Source organism: Trichosurus vulpecula, chromosome 1 (genome assembly GCF_011100635.1).
Source record: "Trichosurus vulpecula isolate mTriVul1 chromosome 1, mTriVul1.pri, whole genome shotgun sequence".
Lineage (NCBI taxonomy): Eukaryota > Metazoa > Chordata > Mammalia > Diprotodontia > Phalangeridae > Trichosurus > Trichosurus vulpecula.
This window is the reverse complement of record NC_050573.1, coordinates 467,998,123-468,020,992: the sequence shown is the minus strand read 5'-3', so window position 1 is coordinate 468,020,992 and position 22,870 is coordinate 467,998,123. Positions and strand designations below refer to the sequence as shown.

The following is a 22,870-nucleotide window of genomic DNA, read 5'->3' as shown; positions in this document are numbered from 1 at the left end:
TCTCTGACTTCATCAGTTTCCATAAGTTGCATTATTATCTCTATGCAGATGACTTACAGATCTATATATCTAGCAGTAGTCTCAGCCTCAGTCCCTGTCTTTGTCTCTCTCTCTCTCCCCCTCCATCTCCCTTTCCCCATTCCCCCTCTTTCTCTCTCCCTCTCTCTCACACACCTCCCCCCACCCATTATCTATTGGACATTGCAAACTAAATGTACTAAAAACATCTCAAATGCCATACATCCAAAATAGAACTCATTATCTTTCTCCACAAACACAGCCCTCTTTTGAACTTCTTTGTTTTTCTATTAAGGGCACCACCATTCTTCCAGGCTCCTAGGTTTATAACCCAAGTATTATTTTCAATTTTTTACTCTCCCACAAATCCAGTCAATGCCAAATATTACTCTTCTTAACCTCTACAATATCTCTTGCTTCTGTTACCTGTTCAGTAATCACATGGCCACCATCTTATATCCTTCAAATTAGCAAAGCTGACCCCAAAAAGGAAAATGACAAATGGAGGGGCTGCAAGAAAAGGACACATTAATACACTATTAGGAGAACTGTGACTTGGTCCAGAAATTCTGGAAAGCAATTTGGAATTATGCTTTCAAAATTATTAATCTGTGCATACCTTTTGGCTTAGCAATACTCTTACTAAGTCTATAATCGAAGGAGATCAAAGAAAAAGATATATATGAGGAAAAATATTTATAGCGGTTCCTTTGTGGTTGCAAAGAGCTAGAAACTAAGGAGTATGCTCATCAATTGCAGAATGGCTGAACAAATTATGGTATATGGTGTAACGGCAACCACACTGGCATACCCAGGACAGGTATTAGTGCAGGTTCTTAGATCTGCTTTACTAAGGAAAGCAACTTAAAAGGGGTCAATGATCTTCTTTAATTACATAGAAAAAAATACAAAGAGAAATAAAGACCAACAGACAGGGCTCTACTGCCTGAATCGAAGCTTTACAGACACCTCCGAACCCAAGAGAGCTGTTACTACTGAGCAGTCGGGGTGTTCTGAACATATGGCCACTCAGAGTCTCTACCAGGGAATCACAACATCTGTCTCATAAGCAAGCCTCCAAAGCAAAAGCTCACCTCTCACAATACATACTTTTTCAGCTAATAGGCTCAGAGTCAGAAGGCATCACAACCCTCCTGATTCAGTGCCTAATTAGAAATTAACAAAAAGTGTGTAAGCCTTCCTACAAGCAAGTTTCCCTTAATGGGCTCCACATGAGGCCTATTAATAGGTAGAGAAGATTTTATACTTCTCCCCCCACCATTAACATTACATACGGATGGTATAGAATCCTGTTGTGCTATAAGAAATGATGAAGGGGATAGTTGTAGAGAAACCTGGTAAGACTTGTATGAACCGATGCAGAGTGAAATGAACAGAACCAGAAAAATAACTTATACTATAACGATAACAATGTAAAGGGAAACAACTTTTGAAAGGCCTCTTTAAGAACTCTGATTAACTCTGATCAACCATGATTCTAGAGGAGTCATGATGAAAACTGCTACCCACCCCCAGCCAGAGAGGTAATAGGCTCGGGGTACAAATGTAAGATATAGATATATAGATATTTGTAATTCAAAATATATAATTGGGTGTGGAGATTAGGGTAAGAACAGGTCTAGTATGAAGGGCAGTGTGTTAACACTGGGTTGTTATAGATGTAATAGGACAGAGGCTTAAGATGGCACAATGGAGATTTAAGGAAGAGTGGGATGGGGGGGCAGAAATGGCTCCATGGGCATGGTTCACAGGCTTGGTATCTTTCACTGGGTTTTAGCAACTTCCACAAGAACATAGTCTCCCACACTTAGTTGCACATTTCCATATCCGACTGTCAAATAGATAGTGAAGGGTCTCAGTCAGCCATTGTGCCTTTTTATGGTAGTCCTCATTAAGGACATTCTTCACAATGAGCAGCATGATACAGTCAAAAAAGGGCTGAATTTAGTGTAAGAGGCTCTAATTTCAAATCTTAGTTCTGCCACATACTACCTCTGTGATCACTTCTGTGTGCCTCAGTTTCCTCACACAGCCTGGCAGGTTGGTAGCCCAGGGATCAGAAATTGTGGGATCATTTAAGGGACTTGACAAGTAATATTATATTTGGTATTAACAATTTTCTGTCATTATTTAATAGCTTTTCTGGTGTGTGTGTGTATGTGTGTGTGTGTGTATTGTGCTGGAGGGTGGACCAAGAGGGAGAACCAGGGATGGAATCGTGGGGTAGGGCTGGAACTAATGATGGGGAAGAGGAGAGCCAAAGGGATGGAGTGGATGGTACTGAAACCTGAGACCCCAGCAGGATCCAGTCCTCACTCCTAGAATCCCTGGAGCCTCGGCTGGCCCTAGTAAAGGCCCACCATTGGGTCTCAGTTTCCTCAACTATGAATGAGGGGTTGGGATTTATGAACTCTGGCTCTAGATCTAGGATCTTATGTAATGCTTCCGTTCTAAAATAACTTCACCAGGCCTGCCTGAATGCCAGCCATGAAAGTCACTCCTTAGAGATCTTTTGCTTTGTAACTACTAGATAAAGGTATTGTGTCACCTGGGAGGGGTAATAGCAGCTAATTAGAACATATTAGTTTCCCAGATTAACCTCATAACTTCTACTTGCCCTAGCCTCAGATGATCCTTAGGGAATGGAACACCTGGTAGGCAAATGTTAATGGGTGAGAAGAATAAGATCCAACGGTGGTAACCCTGTTGGGGGCATATGTGGGTGTGAATGAAAGAGCCTGAGAAAAGAGAAGGGGGTAAGAGCTAATAGAAATTATACTGACTTAGCAACTTTCCCGAGGTAGTCCCTGCTCCAAGTAAATCTTGAGTTTGTGGAGAACTGTGAGCTGATTATAAAAAGCAGATTCCACCCTCTCAGTCCAGACACTACCCTTTTCTCAGTGGTATCTCTACCATGGTCACAGGTGCCTGAGAATGAACTGGCATCTTGGAACTGTATTCTCATCTTATGAGTTGAGTTTTAATTTAGGAATTTTAATGGCAAAAGAAATCCCAATAAAAAAACACGGTGGCTTTTTTTTTTTTTTAAAGAAATGAGGAGAACAAAAAACCACTTCCTGGAATTAATTTCCTTTCCTTCCCAATTAAAATGTGCCAGAGGCTGCCGCTCTGCCTTGCCAGGGATTCCATGGGCTCTGTGGCTCCCTAGATATCTCTTTTCAATGCAACATTTCCCAGTGAGGAGAAAACTTTACCTTGAAAAGATTTTCGTTTACTGATTGTATTGCTTATTTTAAAACAGGTTTTTATCATCATCATTTTTCCCAGCATTCCTTCCTCCTCTCCCTCACTGAAACTATTCCATATAACAAATAGCATTTTTAAAAGAAAAAAAAATCAGTCTAACTGGTCAGATTGTATTGCTTATTTAATAAATCTACAGAATCTTAGAAGTGTAAACAACCTCGGAGACCACTTAGTCCCTTCTACAGCCAACTTCCACTTGAAGTTTCTATAAGGAACCTACTACCACCTGTCAAAAACAGCCACTATATTTGGGGGCAGAGTTTGATTATCCTGGAGTTTTTCCTTATGATGAGTTGATATCTATTCACTTAAATTGTATCCTATTGGAAAGAGTAAAGGAAGCAACAGGGTTAGGAACTAAAACGAAGACTTCAATCAAACATCTATCAAGCCTACTATGTGACCTATATGTTGCTTGGGGGGGGGGGTACAGATTTAGATAAGGGGTTTAAGACTTGGGGCCAACTTAGAGGCAGAACTGTTGCAAATAGCAACAATTCCTGGTCTTGAGTATTGTGCAAATAGACCTACTTCAGTCCTTTACTCTCGTGTTAGTCACTGTTTTGAGTCTGTTTTTGGCATGAGTCCATACATCATTCCACATTCTTTCTTTAAAGAGTCACCCCCAAGTTGATTCCTGAGGCTTTATTTTTGCTGGAATAATAGTGTCATTAATAGGGGACAGGGACTGGAACATCTGGATTTCATTGGTATAGGGCATTCCCAGAAGAGGGAACTTCCCTGTACCAACAACAGATTAGCATCCTTTGGCAACCTCTAGTCTTAGAGATGTGCTTAGGACACTGAGAGGTTAAGGGACGTAAGCAGTATGTCTCAGGGGTGGTTTCCAGGGGAGTTCATGGTCCCCTACACCACACTATCTCTTTTGAGAGTCACTAATAGATCCTAAAAGAGGCACTCATTAAAACGAGCAACAAGATGAGACCACCTTGGACCTCTGCTGCCAGTTGGATGTGTCTGTCATTCCTGCCCAGTTACCCCTATCTTTTCCTGGAAGATGATTTTATGGTGACACCCATAGCATCAGATCTAGGAAAGGCACTGCTGACACATGACAAAATCGTGCAAAAGATCACAATTATGCATTCATTTCCACCTGTAAAGAGTGAGTCATACAAGGATGTGTGTGAGATGGGATTCCCACCTTGGGACACTGTCTCTTTAAAAAAAAAAAAAGGCAAGACTTGGTCAATGCAAACTCCTCCTCCCAGGGTGGTTCCTTTTAAGAGCAGCAGGACAGTTAAATAAAGCCCCAAACATTGCCCCAGCTTAAATATTTACTCTTTAGGAGATCACAAAGGTGGTGAAGATGGCTCAGCAGTTTGTGAACAGCAAGATCAAAGCTGATAAGGTGGTGGTCTTCATCAAGCCCACCTGTCCTTACTGCAGAAAAGCTATGGAGCTTCTCAAGCAACTGCCTATTAAACAGGAGTGCTTGGAATTTGTCGACATAACAGCCCACAGGGATACAAATGCGATCCAAGATTATTTGCAACAGCTAACAGGGGCCAGAACCGTGAGTATCTGTATTTGGGGGGTGTTGGGGGGACGTTGGTCTTGTGGGTGTGTTGAGGTTTTTTTCCCTTTGCAATCAGGGGCTTTTTGTTCCTTGTCTGTATACCAGAAAAAGGAAAAGGGGGGAAAAAACTACGTTTAAAGCCTCAACTAACTCTGTCTGTCAGATAAGCTACAAGGACATCTTGATTCTGGGCTGTCTGCTACTAAGGAAGGAGAGGAGTTCGGTCTCGCTGTCCTACTTGAATGGCTGACTTGGAATCCAGCTACCAGACCTCTCAAATCTGAGAGAAAAGGAAGGAGATGGGTGAAAAAGGCATATCATGCAGCCCTAGTCAGGCTCAAAGTAATTTGGGCAGTCACACGGACTCCAGAGGGTTTTGTGAGAGTAATTCGGAGGTTATTGTGAGTCCTTTTTGCTAGTAAACAATTGCTTCAACTTATAATGCTTCTGGGCAGGTGGAGAATCTGGCAAGTTAGAGAGGAAAGAAACTGGAAAGAAATGTAAGTTTCTGTTAGTTCTTTTCCTGTGGTTTGTTGCCTCGTTTCCTCTGTTCTCATTTACACTTAGGTGGCCGAAAAGAGGTTCAGTTATTTCATTCTGGTTTGTAGTCAACCCCCAGGTTGAGAACACGGTGCTGAAAGGAAGAGACCGAGAGGTCTGTTGTACGGTTGCGTGTGACAATCACAAGAAAGACATGTAGGTGAGGGGAGGCAACAGTATGCAGGAAATCCTCAAAAAGGGATATAGTAAAAGAAAAACAAAGCACCATGGCACTTAGTGTATGAAGATGACCTGGATTTAAGTCTTCCACTTACTGTGTGCATGTGTGTGTGTGTATGGGGGGATGATGATGCAGCCATAAGTTATGAAAAAATAATCATGAATCCAGTCACAAACACGGGGGGAGCACAGTCTCTGTCAATCTTTTTGTTCTTGTTTTTAAAGGAAGTACATTTAGGAGAAATTTCAACACTCTGAACAGGAGGTGTACATATAAACAGGAGGTGTATTTGCTGCTGTTTAAGGTAGTGAGCTCCCTGTCACTGTTGATATTCAAATAGAAGCTTGGGTTCAAACCCAAGCCTCCCAACTCCTTTCTGGAAGACTGTATGAGAAGCCAACTAGTCAACCTGGCCTGCTTGGAATGGATTATGGGTTAAAGGTGAACATTGTGAGTTAAAGTAGCTTTCTGTTTCCAGTTCTGGGACACTTGACTTTGTTCCCACAAGCCCACTTCAGAAGTGTGTGCCAACTCTGTCCTAGAAACTACTTGGCTTGGTTTGTTTTGGTTTTTTTTTAATGTCTGGAGGAAGCTTCTGTTGCATGCAACTAAAAGATATGACCAGCTTCCAAAGCCTGAGTTACAAAAAGATGTGGGACTGCACAAGATAAAGAAAATTGCTTTCTCTCTGAGAGGCTGCCTTGCCTAGGAGCTGACCCCAGATCTGCATATGTAATGAGTGACAAATGTTCTCAGGAGCTCCATAGTTTTGGAATCTGTGGCCTTGAGGTTACATGTGGCCCTCTAGGTCCCCAAGTGTGGCCTTTAGACTGAATCAGAGTTTGGATTCAGTCAAAGAGCTGCACTTGAGGACCTAGAGGGCCACATGTGGTCTCAAGGTCCCAGGTTCCCCACCCCCGGTTGGGAAAAGGCAAGCTAAGTATATGCCAAGCCTTTTTAGCAGTGTGACTCTTTGATAATGAGAAATAGATGAAAGGTTGGCTGAAAGCCAGGAAAACCTATATTCAAATCCCACTTCTGACACAATGGCTGTGTAAATCCTGAGCAACTCCCTCCCTATAAATTAGAGAGAAGCTGCCCACCTGTCTTGTATAGAAGGAATTTCCTCGTCTGGGGGTTTACAGTATCAATGAAATTATGAGTCCAGACAATTATGTGAAGACATGAAAGTTGTAGAATGAACAAACTGCCACCCTTTCCTTAAAAATCAGCAGATATACTTTGATCATATAATGACAATAAAAAATACTATAAAAGCACATTATGAACTTTGGAGTTCTTCTCTACTCACTGCACACTGCTGAAACTGATAAGAACCAAATCTTTTTTTTTTTTTTAAAGGATGATGGTTAGGGGAGTGAGAGCAACTTTTTAGGAAGATATTCAATTCAGCAAGCATTTATTAGGAATAGATCTGGAAGTCACATAAGCAGTGGTGGGAGTCACAGAAACTAACAACTGGTTCTCCACGGAGCCAAGGCACTACCACCGCTGCTGATGTAGCGGGCACAGACCCTGCCCCTGCTAACAACCAGTTGGCCAAACTCAACCTAAAATTAGGCACTGGTTCTATGGAACCAGTGCGAACTGGCTGAATCCCACCATTGCATACGAGTCAATAATAACTGAATTTATGGGAGTTGATAGTATCAACAAGAGAGAGAAGAGAGCCCAGAACAGAAGCTAAATGATGATCCAAAGGGAACTGGACTATATTTCACAGGTGGAAGCAAGAAAGAACCAAGAAAGAATGAGGACAAAAGCTAAGGGAAGAGGAGATTGTTCATGGATGATGGTGGATTAGGGTAGTCTTCTATGGCAAAAGTTGAAAAGAAGTCAGAGAATCGCACGCCATGGCATGTGATAGAGGCAGCAGCCATTTGATTGCAAGGGAAGGGCACTACTACCCCAAGCTGAATAAAACTAACAGCAGTTGGAGTCTTAACTGGCTCACTGACCTGCTTGAAGGGCTAATGAATTTGCTACGGCACTGGGACAGATAAATGTATCCCCTCAGTCAGTGTCTTCTGCCTCACCAATACTGAGTTTGCTACAATTAGTTGCCCTTAAATCTTATTTCATCTGCTATTTGTATTTTTTTGTTAATGGGTTGTTTGAAGACAAAGATAAGCTGATTTTTTATTGCATTCTGTATGAGTGTTGCCTGTAATTGAATGAACCACGCTATGGGAATGGACAAAGGGGAATCTCTGGATATATTACCTTGTAGACTTAAAAGGGAACCTATATTAAAGATCTGTCTGTCTCTTCTCTGCCACTCTGGGTCTCTATCTCTCCCTATCCCTCTCTCGGTCTGGTCTCTCCACTTCACACATAGTGTAAACTATGAAATTCTGGCCCCATCACTCCCCCTTTTTTTCTCCCTTCCCTGCTTTCTCGATTGTTTTTCTTACTCTCTCACAAAATTAAAGAAGCAGCAGTAATCGAAATCGAGAAGGATTTATTGAGGACCTACTATGGGACCAGGCACTGTGTTTAGGCACTGAGGATACAAAGATGACAAAAAAAAAAAAGTAGTAGCAACAGGGCACTTCTCCTCCTTGAAGGAGCCTACATTGCATGGGGGCGTGGGGGAGCTGGCGGCAAAATAATATAAAAGGCATGCAGAGTAATTCAAACTTGTTTGATGAGGAGAGGACTGATAATTTGGGAGGTCAGGAAAAGCCTCCTGTAGGAGGTGGCACCTGATCTGGGTCAGGAAAGACTATCTCAAGGCACTGGGCTGAAAAGCCTGCAGAGAGCTGGGAGGAGATAGAATGTCATCTATGGAGAACCAAGAACAATCCAATGTGGCTGCAATATAGAGGCAGAGGGGGATGGAGGGAGTAATGTGAGGGCATTCTGGAGTCAGATTGGGAAGGACCAAATGCCAAACAGAGAAGTTCCACTTACTTTTCTCTCAGCCTTTTTTTTTGGGGGGGGGGGGAAGCTTTTTGGTTTTTGTCATTTTTTGTTTTTAATTGTCTTTTGTCCCATTTCTCTTCTTCTTCTCTTTTTCCCTCCTCCTATCATAACCACAGCTTTAATGAAAAAACATACCTTTAAGGCCCAACTTGATTTAAATAAAAATACTACTGAATCCCAGTGAAGAGGTGAAAGGTTGAGAGGTGCTCAACACCCCAAAATATTGACGCACCGGGTCCTGCCGAAAGAATTCGACTCAAGCCTTCTTAGCCAAAGAAAAAGACAAAGTTTATTAGGGACCAGCTACACTGGCCAGATCCTCCCGCTGCCCCGCCATAGGCTAGACTCCTAAAGAATCTGAGCGCCTTGTGGAAGCTGGATGGGATTTAAATACATAAAAGATTGTGGGAAAGATTGAGGGGTTGTCTGGGGTGACTGGTGGGGGGCTTTTGGGATGGTCCTGAGGGGAAGTCTAAGGAGGATAAGGTGGAGTCAGAGTTCAGAATCCGAGAGAATGGGATCAAGGGCAGGAAGTTCCTGAAGGAATATCAAGGTTGGGAAGTAACTGAAGGCATGCATGCCTGAAGTAACAATAGAGGGAGAGATTTGGGCCTAATAAGAATGCGAGGCTATAGCCTCAGGCTAAAACCGAATCAAGCAGGGAAGAGTCAAGGAAAATTCCTAAAGACAAATGGGCTTTTTGGGGGGTTAGGAAGAAAAGGTCTCTGGGCCTATACCCCATCACCAGACCCAGTGATTTCACTCTCAAACCATTGTTTTATGCTGCTCTCTTTAGTTACTAAGCCTCCAGAAGTTTTTCCACTTCCTCTTTGTTTTTGTCTTTCTCTTTTTCCCTCCTCAGTAAAAGGACCAGAATCTTAGAACACCTTAAAAAGACCAAGCTGAATCAATTGACACAGTGCATCTGCAAATATGAATAGTCAGATGAATATTTTTATTTCAAAGTAAAATTATATCTATGTGTAATGATTGATATGTAAAGTTCATTTACACCGAAAAGAGAAATTATAGTAAAATTAATCAAAATCATGAAAAATCCTCACATCAGTTGACACCAGTGTTAAGGTGATTTCTTGGAAATACACACGATGATTCTAACAATGTAAATGAAAATGATACTAAAGGGCCACTGATGGACCAATGCTATTCCAGAGATTGCATCATTTTTCCTCTTCTCTGGACAGGGTGGGGTGGGGGCAGCCACCAGTTGGGAGATAAACAGTAGTTAATACACAGGATGTCAACATCACCCCTTCCTTGGTTTGATTTTCATAAACTTTTTTCTTTTGTTACAAAGTAGGATTCTGTGGGGAAATATGTTGGGAACTGATTATAGTATTTTAAAAAGATTTTTCTAACAAAAACCAAAACAAAACTTTGGGCTCTTTCAACTGTGAGATTGTGGGGCCAGTCTCCAGTGTGGGAGTCATTCTCCTCTGACCACATTACCATTGCGGTGTTTGTTTCTTTCTTCCTTGTTCACCTCCTTTGTATTTAACAACCGCCAACCGGAAGGTTGCTACCACCTCAGGTTAGGGAAGCTCCCATGTTCTTTTACTACTTAAAGTGCCCTCTCTATTTAAAATGAAACTCATGACTGTGGCTTAGCTCAGAGGCCACCATGAAATCACGGATGTTCCCATTCATTACAGGTTTAGTGTTTGAGTTGAGGCCTTAAGTGTACTGTCTACCCACAGGTATATAGCTAAAGTGGAGAAGGACCTTTATCCCAAATGTGTGTTTCTTTTTCTTTAATTGATCCTATTTCCAGTTAATTGATTTTGTCCTGTTACCACCTAAGTCACAACTTTGTCTCTGAACTTAGTTCAGAAATTCAGATGTCCTGTAATGAGTTAAGTTTCGAAATCTAGTTTTCCTGCTGATTTTCCTGCTAGTTTTCTTGCTTCAGGGAAATCTGTTATCTTCGAGGGAATGCAGATGGACGCCAGGGAGTCTATTCTAGTATCTTTATCACCAAGCTATTCTTCTAGCATCTCTGTCTGGTTTGTTATCCAAAGAAATGGATTCAAACAATGAACAATTATTACTGACAGGAGAGAAAGATGGGGCTGTTCACAGCCCCTCATTCTCAATTTCCAACCTATCATATTGTCTCCCACATCTCAGCTCTGTAACTAATCATATGATTTTGCCATTCATAATGTTGATGTCTTTTATCCAATCATAGCTTGTTTCCCAGCTACAAGGTGCCATTCTTTGTTCTATACTCCCCAAGATTATTTTTAAAAAGAGCTGTCCCCCTTGCTCAGGGGGTCTTAGCTTAGCTGAGGAAGCTGAGATCCTATTTATTGGTAAATTGATCGTGCTTGGAATTTTGTGCTTTAGTCCGCCCTAATTTTAACTGTTACATTAGCTTTTACCATATAACTTTCATTGGCTTAAATGTGAGATTGAAGGGCATTTCTCAGATGGAAGATGTCTTCAACTAATTGTGAGCAGTTTTCTAGGTGTGTATGTGTGTCTATCCAGACAGATTACCTGGTATAGAAGGTAGAGTGCTAGCCTGGAAGTGAGGAAGACCTGACACTTAACACACATAAGATCACATAGGAAAATCTCTTAATCTCCCCGTTGGTTTAGGCAAATCCTTAGGATTTATCTGCTAAGACATAGTTGTTTGCATCTAGCTTGGAAAAGAGTTTTCATACCAGAAGTTTCCTAAGCTGGCAGAATCACAGGCATAGCCCTTTGAGATAAGTGTATGTTACTGTTTATTATTAACCCTGTTTTATTCCTGCAGAAATGGTTCTCAAATAGCTATAAATATAAAATAGGGAGTTTTCTGGGAAGGTCTCTGTTTATGAGACAGAGAGAGAGACAGTATGTGTATGTATATGTGGAGAAGACAGGGCTAGCTAAGCTATGGCCTTGAATTCTCTTCCCTCTGCAAATCCAGCCCCCTCCCAAAGTTAGAAAAAACATGCTAAATTAATCATGTTTTGCTCAGACATCTAAGAGTATGACATTACTAGAATGAAATTACTTTTTAATTTCTCTTTAGAGGGAAACTCTACTATGGTTTTGCATTAGTTGCTAAGCAACAATAACAGGCAACTTGAAACATGGAAAACAAAAACCCTCATTGATACTTCTTTACATTCAGTACAATTTCATTAGCCCTTCATCACACCTAACACCTTTTCCCCCTTGCATGATACAATCACTTTGAAAAAAAGCCAAAAATTCTCACGTTTGCAACATGCAGAAAGTTGTTCTTTCTACACACTATAGTTATTTATCTGTAGACACGTGTGTATTTGCATGCATATGCCTATACATATATGCTGCTGTTGTTTGGGTGTCTTTCAGTCTTGTCCAATTCTTTGTGACCCCATTTGGGGTTTTCTTGGTGTGGTTTGCCATTTCCTTCTCCAGCTCGTTTTACAGATATGAGAAAACTAAGGCAAACAGGGTTAAATGACATGCCCAGGGTCACACAGCTAGTAAGTATCTGAGGCTAGATTTGAACTCTGGAAGATGAGTCTTCCTGACTCCAGGCCTAGCACCCTATCCACTATCACAAGGGGTGTGTGTGTGTGTTTGTATACATCTGTACGTACGTGTACACACATACAGATGTTTACTGCAATAAGAGTTCTTTGGTCATGGAAAAATATTAGGACTGAACAAAAAGGTAATTTCTTTTAACCTACTCATAATTGAAGCCCCTTCACATCTTCTATTTGTGTTTTTTTTTTTCTTCAGGTGCCTCGGGTATTTATTGGTAAAGATTGTATTGGTGGCTGCTCAGAGCTCATAGCCCTGCAGCAGAATGGCCAGTTACTACCAAAGCTTCGACAGATTGGAGTGTTACAGTAACTTCCAGTAAGTGGCAGTCATCAGAGAAGTGATAAGGTCCTGGGAAAGTTTAAAAGAACAGGAATTTTTTGTCTTGTTTATTGTGTCTTCTGTAATCTTCCTGGTTGAGGGGCAAAGAAGGCCAACCGTCTGTGAGTAGTTTAGACATCTGGGTATGAAATACATCTAGGCATATTAGTCATCTGGAACTTTTCCATTTTACAGACAGTGAGTCACACTGGGACCTAGTAAATGGGGTTATATTTTGTCTCTCATTTTTTGTTGTTGTTCAGTTGTGTCCAATTCTTCATGACCCCATTTGGGGTTTTCCATTTCTTTCTCCAGCTCATTTTGCAGATGAGGAAACTGAGGCAAATAAGGTTAAGTGGCTTGCCTTGGGGTTACACAGCTAGTACGTGTCTGAGGCCAGATTTGAACTTGGGAAGTTGAGTCTTCCTGATTTCAGGCCTGAGACTCCATCCACTGTGCCATCTATTTGCCCTGTCTCCCATTCAGTTGACTCCAAGACCAGTGGTTTTTAAATACCAGAGGTGAATTGTAAAAAGACACCTATCCACAATGTGGATAGAAACTGCTTGAATGAATGAATTTATTTTTGTGCCAAGAACTAATTGCCAGACAGTTCTTGCCCCCTAGGAGTTTATATTCCAATTGGAGGAAAATAGATATATAAGGGAGTGGTGTCCTTTGGGAAGTTAAGAGAATGGTGAGAGTGTAGCCCCTGTAGACTAGTAGCACAACCTGAAAATAGCAATAATCGTATTGATTATGATTCCAGAACTGGAAAGACAGCTCGGGGCAAAAACAAAGGGCCTATTGGTGGTAGCTGGTGTCTAGCTTGAAACCTTCCCAGGCATGATGACTATTTCTGGCCTAAGGCAACTTGAAGAAGTTGGCAGTGGCCAAGTGAGGCAGATATGAAGCCTGTTTGAACTCAGAAAGGAAGTTTCCATCACATAACCTGCTAAACAGCATAGCTCCAGGCTCTTCCATTGTTCTTATGCAAATAAGACTGTTAAGAGTCTTCCATGATTTAAAAAAAAAAACAAACCCTAAATGTTCTGACTCTCCAGTTTTACTCTAGGGTTCTGATGTGAAGCTAGTTGCTGGTGAACATGTGAGTATTATGCTTAGACTTATGGAAGCATTGTAATCTGGGGATAGAGCTGAACAGTTTTTTATTTAAAATAAACAAAAGAAGAAGAAAAAGTGAGAGGCAGCTAGATAGTGAAGTGGATAGAGCACTGGCCCTGGAGTCAGGACTAGAGTTCAAATCTAACCTCAGACACTTACTAGCTGTGTGACCCTGGGTGAGTTGGTTAAGGCTGATGGTCTCCAAAAAATTAAAAAAAAAAGTGACACCAATTAAGTCACTGATGACTAGATGAGAGAAACAAAACAAAGGCAATTCCAAGAATTTCTAAAGGGGATTGCAAAATAACCATAGAATATTACTGAGTGAAAACATTAATAATACAGTGATTCATTTACGTAGCACTGATAAGAGTAGAAAGAGCCCTGGATCTGAGTCAGGGATCCTAGGTACAAATTCTACATCTGCTCCTACATGAACTCATGCAACCTTAGACAAGTCACTTGACAAAAAATTGTTAATAGAATTGTTAACATAATGACAGAAAGTTGTTAGTAGCAAATGTAATATTAACTGTCACTCTTAATGATCTGTCACACTTAACAATCCTAGCAATATCAGAATTCCATTAATGTCCTCGAATTCCTAGGTTGAGCTGAGCCACACCTAAGTCCCACCCTGGAATCTTACCCACTAAACAAAGCCAGCCTGAACTAGAAGAGTTTCCAAAGTGCCCCCTTCCTTTGGGATTCATGTCATGAAGGGCAAAACAGCCAGAGTGACGTGGTTTTCCTTGCTTGGCTGGCAAAAAATCACCAGCATTTGCTGTCTAATGTGCCTCCCTCCTCCTTTTGTCCTAAAAGTATAAGAACTTTTTACTGTGAGTCTGCTGGTGGGATGGCAGTTTTGCTACCCGGTCATCTCAATTAAAGACACTTTATTTCTCCACTTATGACTGATTTATTTCAGGACTTGTCACATTTAACCTTGCTGTGCCTCAGTTTCTTCATCTGTAAAATGGGGCAGGGGTTGGAACAGAAGGTCTCGAAAGGGCCCTTTGAACCTAGATCTAGGCTCCCAAGTGGTTTCCTCACAACAACACTGAAATAGAATTGGAAAGCATTTCAGAGACTGCATGATCCAACTCCACTATGTTACAGCTGAAGAAACTACAGGCCGGAGACCAACTGTTTGATTACGTTCCCAAGTTCTTACAGGTGGTCAGCATTAGAAGAGGAATTTGAATCCAGGTTCTCTGACTTTGAAGCTGCTGTTCTTCCTGCTGTACTGCAACCCTCACAGCCCCCTACCCCCACACCCACTCCAACCTGTAGAGCAAGGTGGGGGGACGGGGACATTCTTTTAAGCTCAGTTGTGTCATGGACTCTGACAGTCCAATGAAGAAGCCTATGGACCCCTTCTCTAATGTTTCTAGATGTAAAACAAATCAGAAGCCAATTATATTAAAATCAGTTATTAAAATGATTTTTTTAAGTTTGTGAACCCCAGATTAGGAACCCCAACAGAGAGACAATCTGAATTTATAGAGGAGTCACATGAACAGAGCCATGTCCCTGTTTTTAGTGTTCTGATTATTCAAACCTGTATTACTTGGTTTTTCTTTTCACACTTTCCACTACTCTATCTTCCTGAATTAGAACGGTGATCAAGCACCCAATCTGATGAAGAGTTTGTGTCTCTCTGTCTCCGTTTGTCTCTGTTTCTCTGTGTCTCTCACTCTCTTTCTATTTTCCTATACACACATGTAGACAGTATGTATTGTCTATATATAGGGCAATTAGGTGGAACAGTAGATGAAGTGCCAGGCCTGGAGTCAGGAAGAACTGAGTTCAAATCCAGCCTCAGGGTCATGAAGAGTCGGACACAACTGAATGACAACAACAATATTGTTTATATATAGACTATATATTACACACACATATCATAGGACGTATATTCTTTCATCTATATAGAGATTTACACACGTATGTCTGCAGAAATGGATATATATGTGTGTGTATATATGTTGTGTATGTTTGCGTGTGTGTATACATGTATATATGTGTGTACATATATATACACACACACGTATATTGTGTGTGTGTGGAGAGGAGATAGAGAGAATGACAGAACTGTATCCTCCCTATTCTGCTTTTTATACCTTCCTCTGAGGCTATATAATGTTCTGGCTGGGGGGGACTGCAGAGGTCATCAAGCTGGCTCATTTTGCAAATGAGGAAAGGGGCCTAAGGAGCTGACGTTTCTTTTTCAGCTATCACACCACCAGTGTTTGGATAGCATATTATTCAGTTACCTTCTATAACAGATCATGTTTGAATTTCATGCTTTAATGTTCAGGAGAGGAGGGGGAAAAGACAGGGGAGAAAAGTTACCATTTCAAAAATAATCTTATTTCTTTGTTCTACTGCAGGGCACTTGGAAAATGGAATTTTATACGATGTTGTGCTGGAACACACACCGATTTTGACTCTCTTTCAACGCATCCTATCCTGCAAGAACATTTTATTTTAATTTCTAAAATGTTAAACCAGAAAAAGGGTTGTTTTTTTCCTTCTGGAGATGTTACTTTTCCTATTATCTTTCACATTCCCAAATGATCTAGTATCTTATAACTTCTTTGCCAGCTCAATATTAAGAGGTCATTCAGCTCACCCCTAATCCTATGGGAGAAGTTCAGAGCACCTTACTCCAGTCCACTATTTTCTTCTGTCCTCATCTGCTGACTCCAGTGCATAGACATGCTTGATTTTATTCTGGTTTAATCTTCCACTTCTAAAGGCCTTTACCAGGTTTTGACTTGGGATTGAACAAGTTTAAAATCAGAGATTTATAGTTTGGGAGCTGGAAGAGGTCTCGGAGATTTAAATGATAGACTGGGATATTCTTGAGAGTGCTTTCTCCTGTTCTTCACATTTTCTTTCCATCTGCTAGGGTTCCTAGGCTATCTTTACATAAGATCATAGATTTAGGGTTGGAAGAAAGGACCTGAGAGGCCATCTGCTCTACCTATCCCACTCATTTCACAGATGAACTGAGTGTTGGGAGCAGATCAGTCTTGTAAATGGCCTAACATTCTGACAACCTTATTTCAGTAACTATAGGTCTTTTGGGAAATTGAGAATCCTTCAACTTAAAATTTTGCTTTTGTTCTAGCATTAACAAGCACTGATACTAGTTACAATTCTCAGGAAGTGGTTTCATTTCCTAGAACTTCTTGTTCTAGAAGTGATCAATTGCTGGGTCAAATTCCTATCAGGTTCCTAAAATCACGGTTCTTGTTCTAGAAGTGATCCGTTGCTGGGTCAAATTCCTATCAGGTTCCTAAAATCACAGCTGTAATATAAAATATAGAAGGGTGAATGAAATGTATAATTTAGAATTATAAATAAATGAAGTCATGTATAATTTCAGTAGGCACCAACTAAAATAATAGCTTTGGGGTAGGTTTTATCTTTGATAATCATGAAATAAAATACATTGAGAACGTTGCCTTGGTGTTATATCCTATTGAATAATGCCTCTTAAAACCAGTACAACATTGAAGAGGAAAAAGAATTGTGGGCCAGAGAGAGTTTAGAAAACTCATTCAATAGTGGAGTAAGAATAAAAATAGTGAAAAACAATTAATAACCAAACCTCCAGTGAGCTCATAGCTTTAAGATGGCTATTTGTGCCCTGGCTTTAATATCTTTCATCACTATTCCTTTCAGTTAGTCTCTACTAGCCCTTTACCTCCTTCACAAACCATGTACAATGCAGCTTTTGCTCGGAACACAAGGTTGTCTGGAAGGAATACACAAACGCTAATAGTAGCCACCTTGTGATTAAGGGCCCTGCACCCCATTTGTATATGCATCCAGAAATCTAGACTCTTAACACTGATTTTGGTTTATTTTGATGCCTGGGAGTCTGGAACTTGAAAACCTCTAGCACTTGCCACATACAATAGTTAATAGTAGGTCTGGGGATGTATTTTGACTAGTCCAACTTATTAGGCATTTTCAAAGGCAATCATCTACACAGTTCTAAAATAAGTGTTGTCTTTTCACAGCAAACTTACCAAGAGAAGAAGGTACAGATTGTACTTGAGCCAAATTCCAGACCAACTAGTCAAATTCAAAAAAGTAAAATAAAATGCTGGCCAGGTAACAGCAGTTTTCTTTAAAACTATTTGTTATTTCCTGGCTTTCAGTGACTCTTCTGGTGCTTTGGGCAGAGCTGAGGGGGTGGGGAGCAAAGGCAGCAGAGGAAGACCAATGAAAATGCAAGTTTTATAAAGTTGCAGCTCACGCTGACATGTCATGCCAAGTGTTTCTTTGCATTTGGAAACTCTGGAGGGGAAAAGACTCTTTTCCCCCTCAGTAGCTTTGCATTCTTCTGGTGTTTTTAAAGCTTGGCTGTCTTTCTTGCCTAATGATGGTGCTTGGAATCCTTTGTGTACAGGAATCTTTTTTTCCCCCAGGTTTGTTTAATTTGGGGATAACATTTTTCATTTATTTAGCTTTATCAAGTGGACATGGAGTGCTTGACATGAAGGGCTACACCACAAAAGAGGCCCTGGCTGCCACCTCCTTGTGACCAGCCCTTCCTCTGTATTTGATGTATTTATAGCATTTGCACAGCTCTGCCTCATTTAAATCCAATTCACAATTAAGACATCACCCTCATGATGTGCTCTTCAAGAACAAAGGATGAACAACAAAATGCATGATGTTATGATTGGTGTCATACTACATGGATAATAGAAACCAGTCTACGCAAATGATGTATAACCTAATGCTGATGATAAATTTTACCCGATGTAAAAGCTGTTGTCTGACTCTCCCTCTATTAGAAAGATTCTTCTCTCTTTTTTGTGACATGGACACCTACGGCACTGCGGTATTGTGGGAAAAATAACTCCCACTTATCACAATGCAGAAATTACAAAGGTAAAAACCTAAGATTTATTATGATTAAACACAGGTCCAGGAGGAAGAAACCCCTCCCAAAGAAAGATTAGGATTCTATAGGATTTTATAGACAAAAATTATGTCAGAAAAATAATATTTGACATACAGCAATCTCATACATCCTCTTAAGCCATAAAAGTTAAACAATATCATAAGGAAACAGACATAGTTAAACAGACTATAGGTAAACTAAGTCTGGTTACAAATTAAATTATGTTTAAAGGGTCCACCAGGGGCTAGTTGAGAGGGAAGACTTTACGTGATTCACAGATTCAGGGCCAATTGGAATCCTTCCTCAAGTAATGCAAGTCAAATTACTTCAGGAAGCCTTGGTTCCCTTTTTGGCTTCTTATTTAAGGAATGTTTGAGGCCTTCAGTCAATTTTCACATCCCATGAAAACTGGTTTCAGTCAGCTCAGTAACCGAAGAGAAATGGCCCTGACCTAATAAAAACGAATAGAAGGAACGTAAAAATTTTCATGACACTGATGATGTCTAGGGATCACTTAAAAAAAAAAAACCATAAAACAAAATACACAGGCTTACAAAGGAAATGTATTACAGAAATATAGTAATCAAATTATTTTAAAAAACAAGTCGGTGAGCTCCAGGTTAACTCCTGCAGTCAGGTTTTGCCTTGAAAATCTCTCTGTGTGTCTCTCTCTGTCTGTCTCTCTCTCTCCCCCCCCCCCTTTCCCCTCTCATTCTCTACACTGAAATGAGAGAGGTATAAAAATCAACCTACTAATAAAGTCAGTGCATGGGAAGATACTAACGACACACAGACTGAAGTTGGAATTGTATTATTTTGTGGTATCTTTCCCTTCCCTAACCCCATATGTGGCCCAAGAGAAAAAATTTGGTTAGTGTTTTTATACTACAGTGTGAATTCAATTCAGCAAACATGTATTAAGTATTTAAATGTGCTAAGTGCTTATAATTAATTAACGAAGAATGTCATAGACTCTTGCCTTAAAGAGTTTTATTATTTAATGGGAGCTTCAACACAGACACAAAAAAGTATGAAACAAAGCAGCCTGTGGTGATGATGAAAGAGAGATCTGAATGGTTCAGTAAGAAAATTCGAGGAGCAAAGAGATCACTTTCAGCTGTGGAAGGAGATGGTGACACCTGGATTGAGCCTTGAAGAAAAAGGGACTTCAAAGGGCAGGTGTGAAAGGAGTGCCTTCCAGGTGTGGGGAACGGCCTGGGTAAATACTGGAAGCTGGGGGAGGGCAGGATAAGATCTGGGAAAAGCTAACAGTAGCCCAGTAGGTCATTTTCCTTTTATGTATGTGCTACCTTCCCCATTATGATGAGAGCTTTTTGAGAACGGAACTGTTTCTCTTTTTCCCTTTGTCACTCAGAACTGTGTTTGGTCAACCTTTGAAAGTGTCTTTTATTCATTCATTCGTTGAGAATACAAAAGATATTTTTAAATGTCACAGTTCTTGGCCACAAGGAGCTTCCATTCTATAGATAATATTAGAAAAGTAAGGTAGATTTTATAAAATTTACCAGATTTTTCAATGAGACAACATACTAACTTGAGATGCAGCCAAAGCAATTCTCAGGGAAAATGCTGTATTGTTGAAAGAATCATCAACAAAAAGAAGGGAAAGATCAATGAATATAACTTTAAAAATTAGAAGCAACAAAGTCAAAAACCCCAAAGACAAAAGTAGTTTCATAGGTTTTTGTTTCAAACAATATAGTGAGTTAATTACACTAGAAGATAATTATCTGAAAGAAAATGTGAGGAGGGGAAAAAAATTAATAAAATAACCCCTAGCTAATTTGATTGTGAAAGACTTAAATGTGAAAGACCTTAAACTCCCAAGGAGTTTGTAGTTTCTCTTAAAAGCAACAGGAAATGACTAGAATTTTTTGAGAGGAGGAATGACCGTCATATGTACTTTAGGAAATTTAATTTGGCAAGTATGTGAAGAACAGATTGGAGAAAGAAGAGACTAGAAACAGGAGAATGATATAGGAAGTGATTATAATAGTATAGGGAAGACATAATGAGGGCCTAAAACTGGAAAGAGGAGATGAGAGGGTGGGACAAAAAAACTTGGTGATTGAAGGTGGGTAGTGCTATAGAGGGAAGGGTCAAAGGCAACTCACAGATTTCAAACGTGGATGACAGGATTTGAGCCCTCCACAGAAAAAAAAGAGGGGGGGGATTTGTGCGAAGGGGCAGGTTTTGAGAGTAATATGGATAGTTCACCTTTGCATCCTTAAAAAAAAGGGGGGGGGGGTTGCAGCTAGGTGGTGCAGTGGATAGAGAACTGGCACTGGAGTCAAGAAGGACCTGAGTTCAAATGTGACCTCAGACACTAGCTGTGTGACCCTGGGCAAGTCACTTAACCTTGATTGCCTTCCTTCCCCCCAAATAAAGAAAAACTTTTTTAAAAAATTAAATTTTATAAAAAGGATTTTTTGAAGAATGCTGAGTTTGCGATGCTGATGTGACCCCAAAGTGGGGACTTCCATGGGGAATCAGAAATGAAGAACCAGGACTCTAGGGAGAAGTTGGGGCTAGTCACAAAAATTCATATGAAGTCAGAAAAGTAAATGAGATCACTAAACAGAAGTCTAAGGAAGAGGGCCCAAAAGGAAGTATTGAATGTTTTTTTCTAGAAGTGAAACAATGAAAGACATTTACGGGTCAATAGCTTGAGAGGGTGGTAGGGAAAAAGGACGCTTGGTTTGTTAAGAGTGGGAGAGACCTGAAAGTATTTGTATGCAGAGGAGAAAGGGCCTATGGAGAGAAAGAGATTAAAAATGAGATAAGCTGATTGCTAAAGCAAGGTAAGAGAGGAGACAAGAAAGAATTAAGTTAAGGGTCCAACTGGATGGATTAGCTTTTTCAAGGAGGGCTACCTCATCCTCTAAGTTTGAAAGGAAAGCAGAGAAGATATAGGAAAGTTTTGAGATGTGGCAGAAGCTCCAATCACGTGGCCTTTATCTTACCAAGTAGGTTCCCTGCAGAAAGAGAGGAGATGGCATAGAGTGGGGGTCTAAGAACAAAAGAATGTTTGGAACAGCTGCTATGGAAAGTCTGAAAGGCAGTCAATTAGAGATGAATAAAGGGATCACTGTGCACTTGTGAGGCTCGCTTTAAGGCTAAGTAGCATGATTTTATAATGGGTCCAGGGGCCAATAATTCAGAACTTCGGGGTGAAATACAATAAAACACCCATGGACAAAAAAATCAAGAAAAAAATGCTGCTAGTACAAAGAAAATGAAAAGAATACAATTACCCTCCACCTCTGCATTCACCATGGCGACAGCCCTGAATCAAAAAGATTTTCCACAGGCCAGTGGAAATCCTGCTAATCCTTTGGCTCATCAGCCCCCCATAGGCTGGGCTTTTTATTTATACCTCTGGCAACAACAAGAAAGAAATGGTCATGGTTCTGTCTCTAATCCTTAGCTAAGCCAACCAATTCCCCTGGATGGCCTCCTTATCTCCTTCAAGGGAAACCATCTCAGTTTATGCAAAGCAGATGTTGTTCCTACCTGTGTCCTAATAGACCTTGTCCCGAGTAGGAGCAGTTGGCTTAGGGTGGTGTAAGTAATTAAACTAGGGTTGGAAATTAAGAATGAAAAAAGCAAGGGATTTGAAAAGTTCTTGGAAAGGTCAACACAGTTAAGACTGTGAAGAGAGGCCAGAACACAGGTGATGGAATGGGAGAAAAGGGAGAAATTGGGGGAACCAGAGGTCAGGATAAATATGCTTCTGAAATTCTAGGTAGAGGCACAGGTGGAAGAATAAAAGGGTGTGATAAAAGAAGGGAATTTCTGAGTTCAGAATCTTGAGGAAAAGTAGTTTCAGGTGATGGAGAGTTCCAAGATAAAACCAACCCTATCTGGCTGAGGCAAAGTGAATACAGAGGCTATGGAAGTGGGAGAGGGAGGTGACCTGGGTAGTAAGTGTTATCAGTATAGATACTGAAATAGCTAAAGATAACAGGGGTTGGTGTGGAGCAGAATATTGTAATCTGGTTACATTGAGGAAGATAAGAGAAGTTCCCCTTGGTTAGTAGATGATAAGGATTTGGACAGGGTGATGTAATGGGATGGTATTATTGCAGTCTAGGGGTGCTGGGAACCCCGAAATTCAAGGGCAAAAGATGTGGGTTCTGTCCCAAGCTTCAGGGGTTCTATGCTGTTTTTTCAGAGCTGCTTCTAGGCACCTATAAATTTTTAGTTCTTCTGAGTTGGTATGGTCCAATGAGAGGTTTCTACTCCTCTCCTGGCCTATGCTCTGGTCTGTGAGTGATCTCAAGCACTCTTTTTTGCCTGGAAACTACCAGGAGGATTCCCTCCCCATAGCCACAGCTCTGCCACACTAGCACTCTTCCTCCCCCAAGGACTGCCAACCAGGACTGTGACCCAGATCCAAGCAAGGCAAAGCAAGAGA

General features: G+C 40.7%; 1 protein-coding gene across 1 annotated transcript; it reads left to right on the top strand.

The window, feature by feature from the left end:
• Positions 1–4,550: 4,550 nt before the first annotated feature.
• On the top strand, positions 4,551–18,295 carry GLRX (glutaredoxin). Its single transcript, XM_036767885.1, has 3 exons — positions 4,551–4,843; positions 12,261–12,380; positions 15,899–18,295. Exons 1-2 carry the CDS (start codon positions 4,637–4,639, stop codon positions 12,372–12,374), a joined length of 321 nt encoding a protein of 106 aa, XP_036623780.1. The 5' UTR covers positions 4,551–4,636; the 3' UTR covers positions 12,375–12,380; positions 15,899–18,295.
• Positions 18,296–22,870: the final 4,575 nt, after the last annotated feature.

Bases quoted from the DNA above. Each gene is read 5' to 3' on its own strand.
- GLRX (XM_036767885.1), top strand. From the start codon at position 4,637: ATGGCTCAGCAGTTTGTGAACAGCAAGATCAAAGCTGATAAGGTGGTG. The intron at 4,844-12,260 runs GTGAGTATCTGT...TTTTTTCTTCAG, and splicing joins AGCTAACAGGGGCCAGAACC to GTGCCTCGGGTATTTATTGG.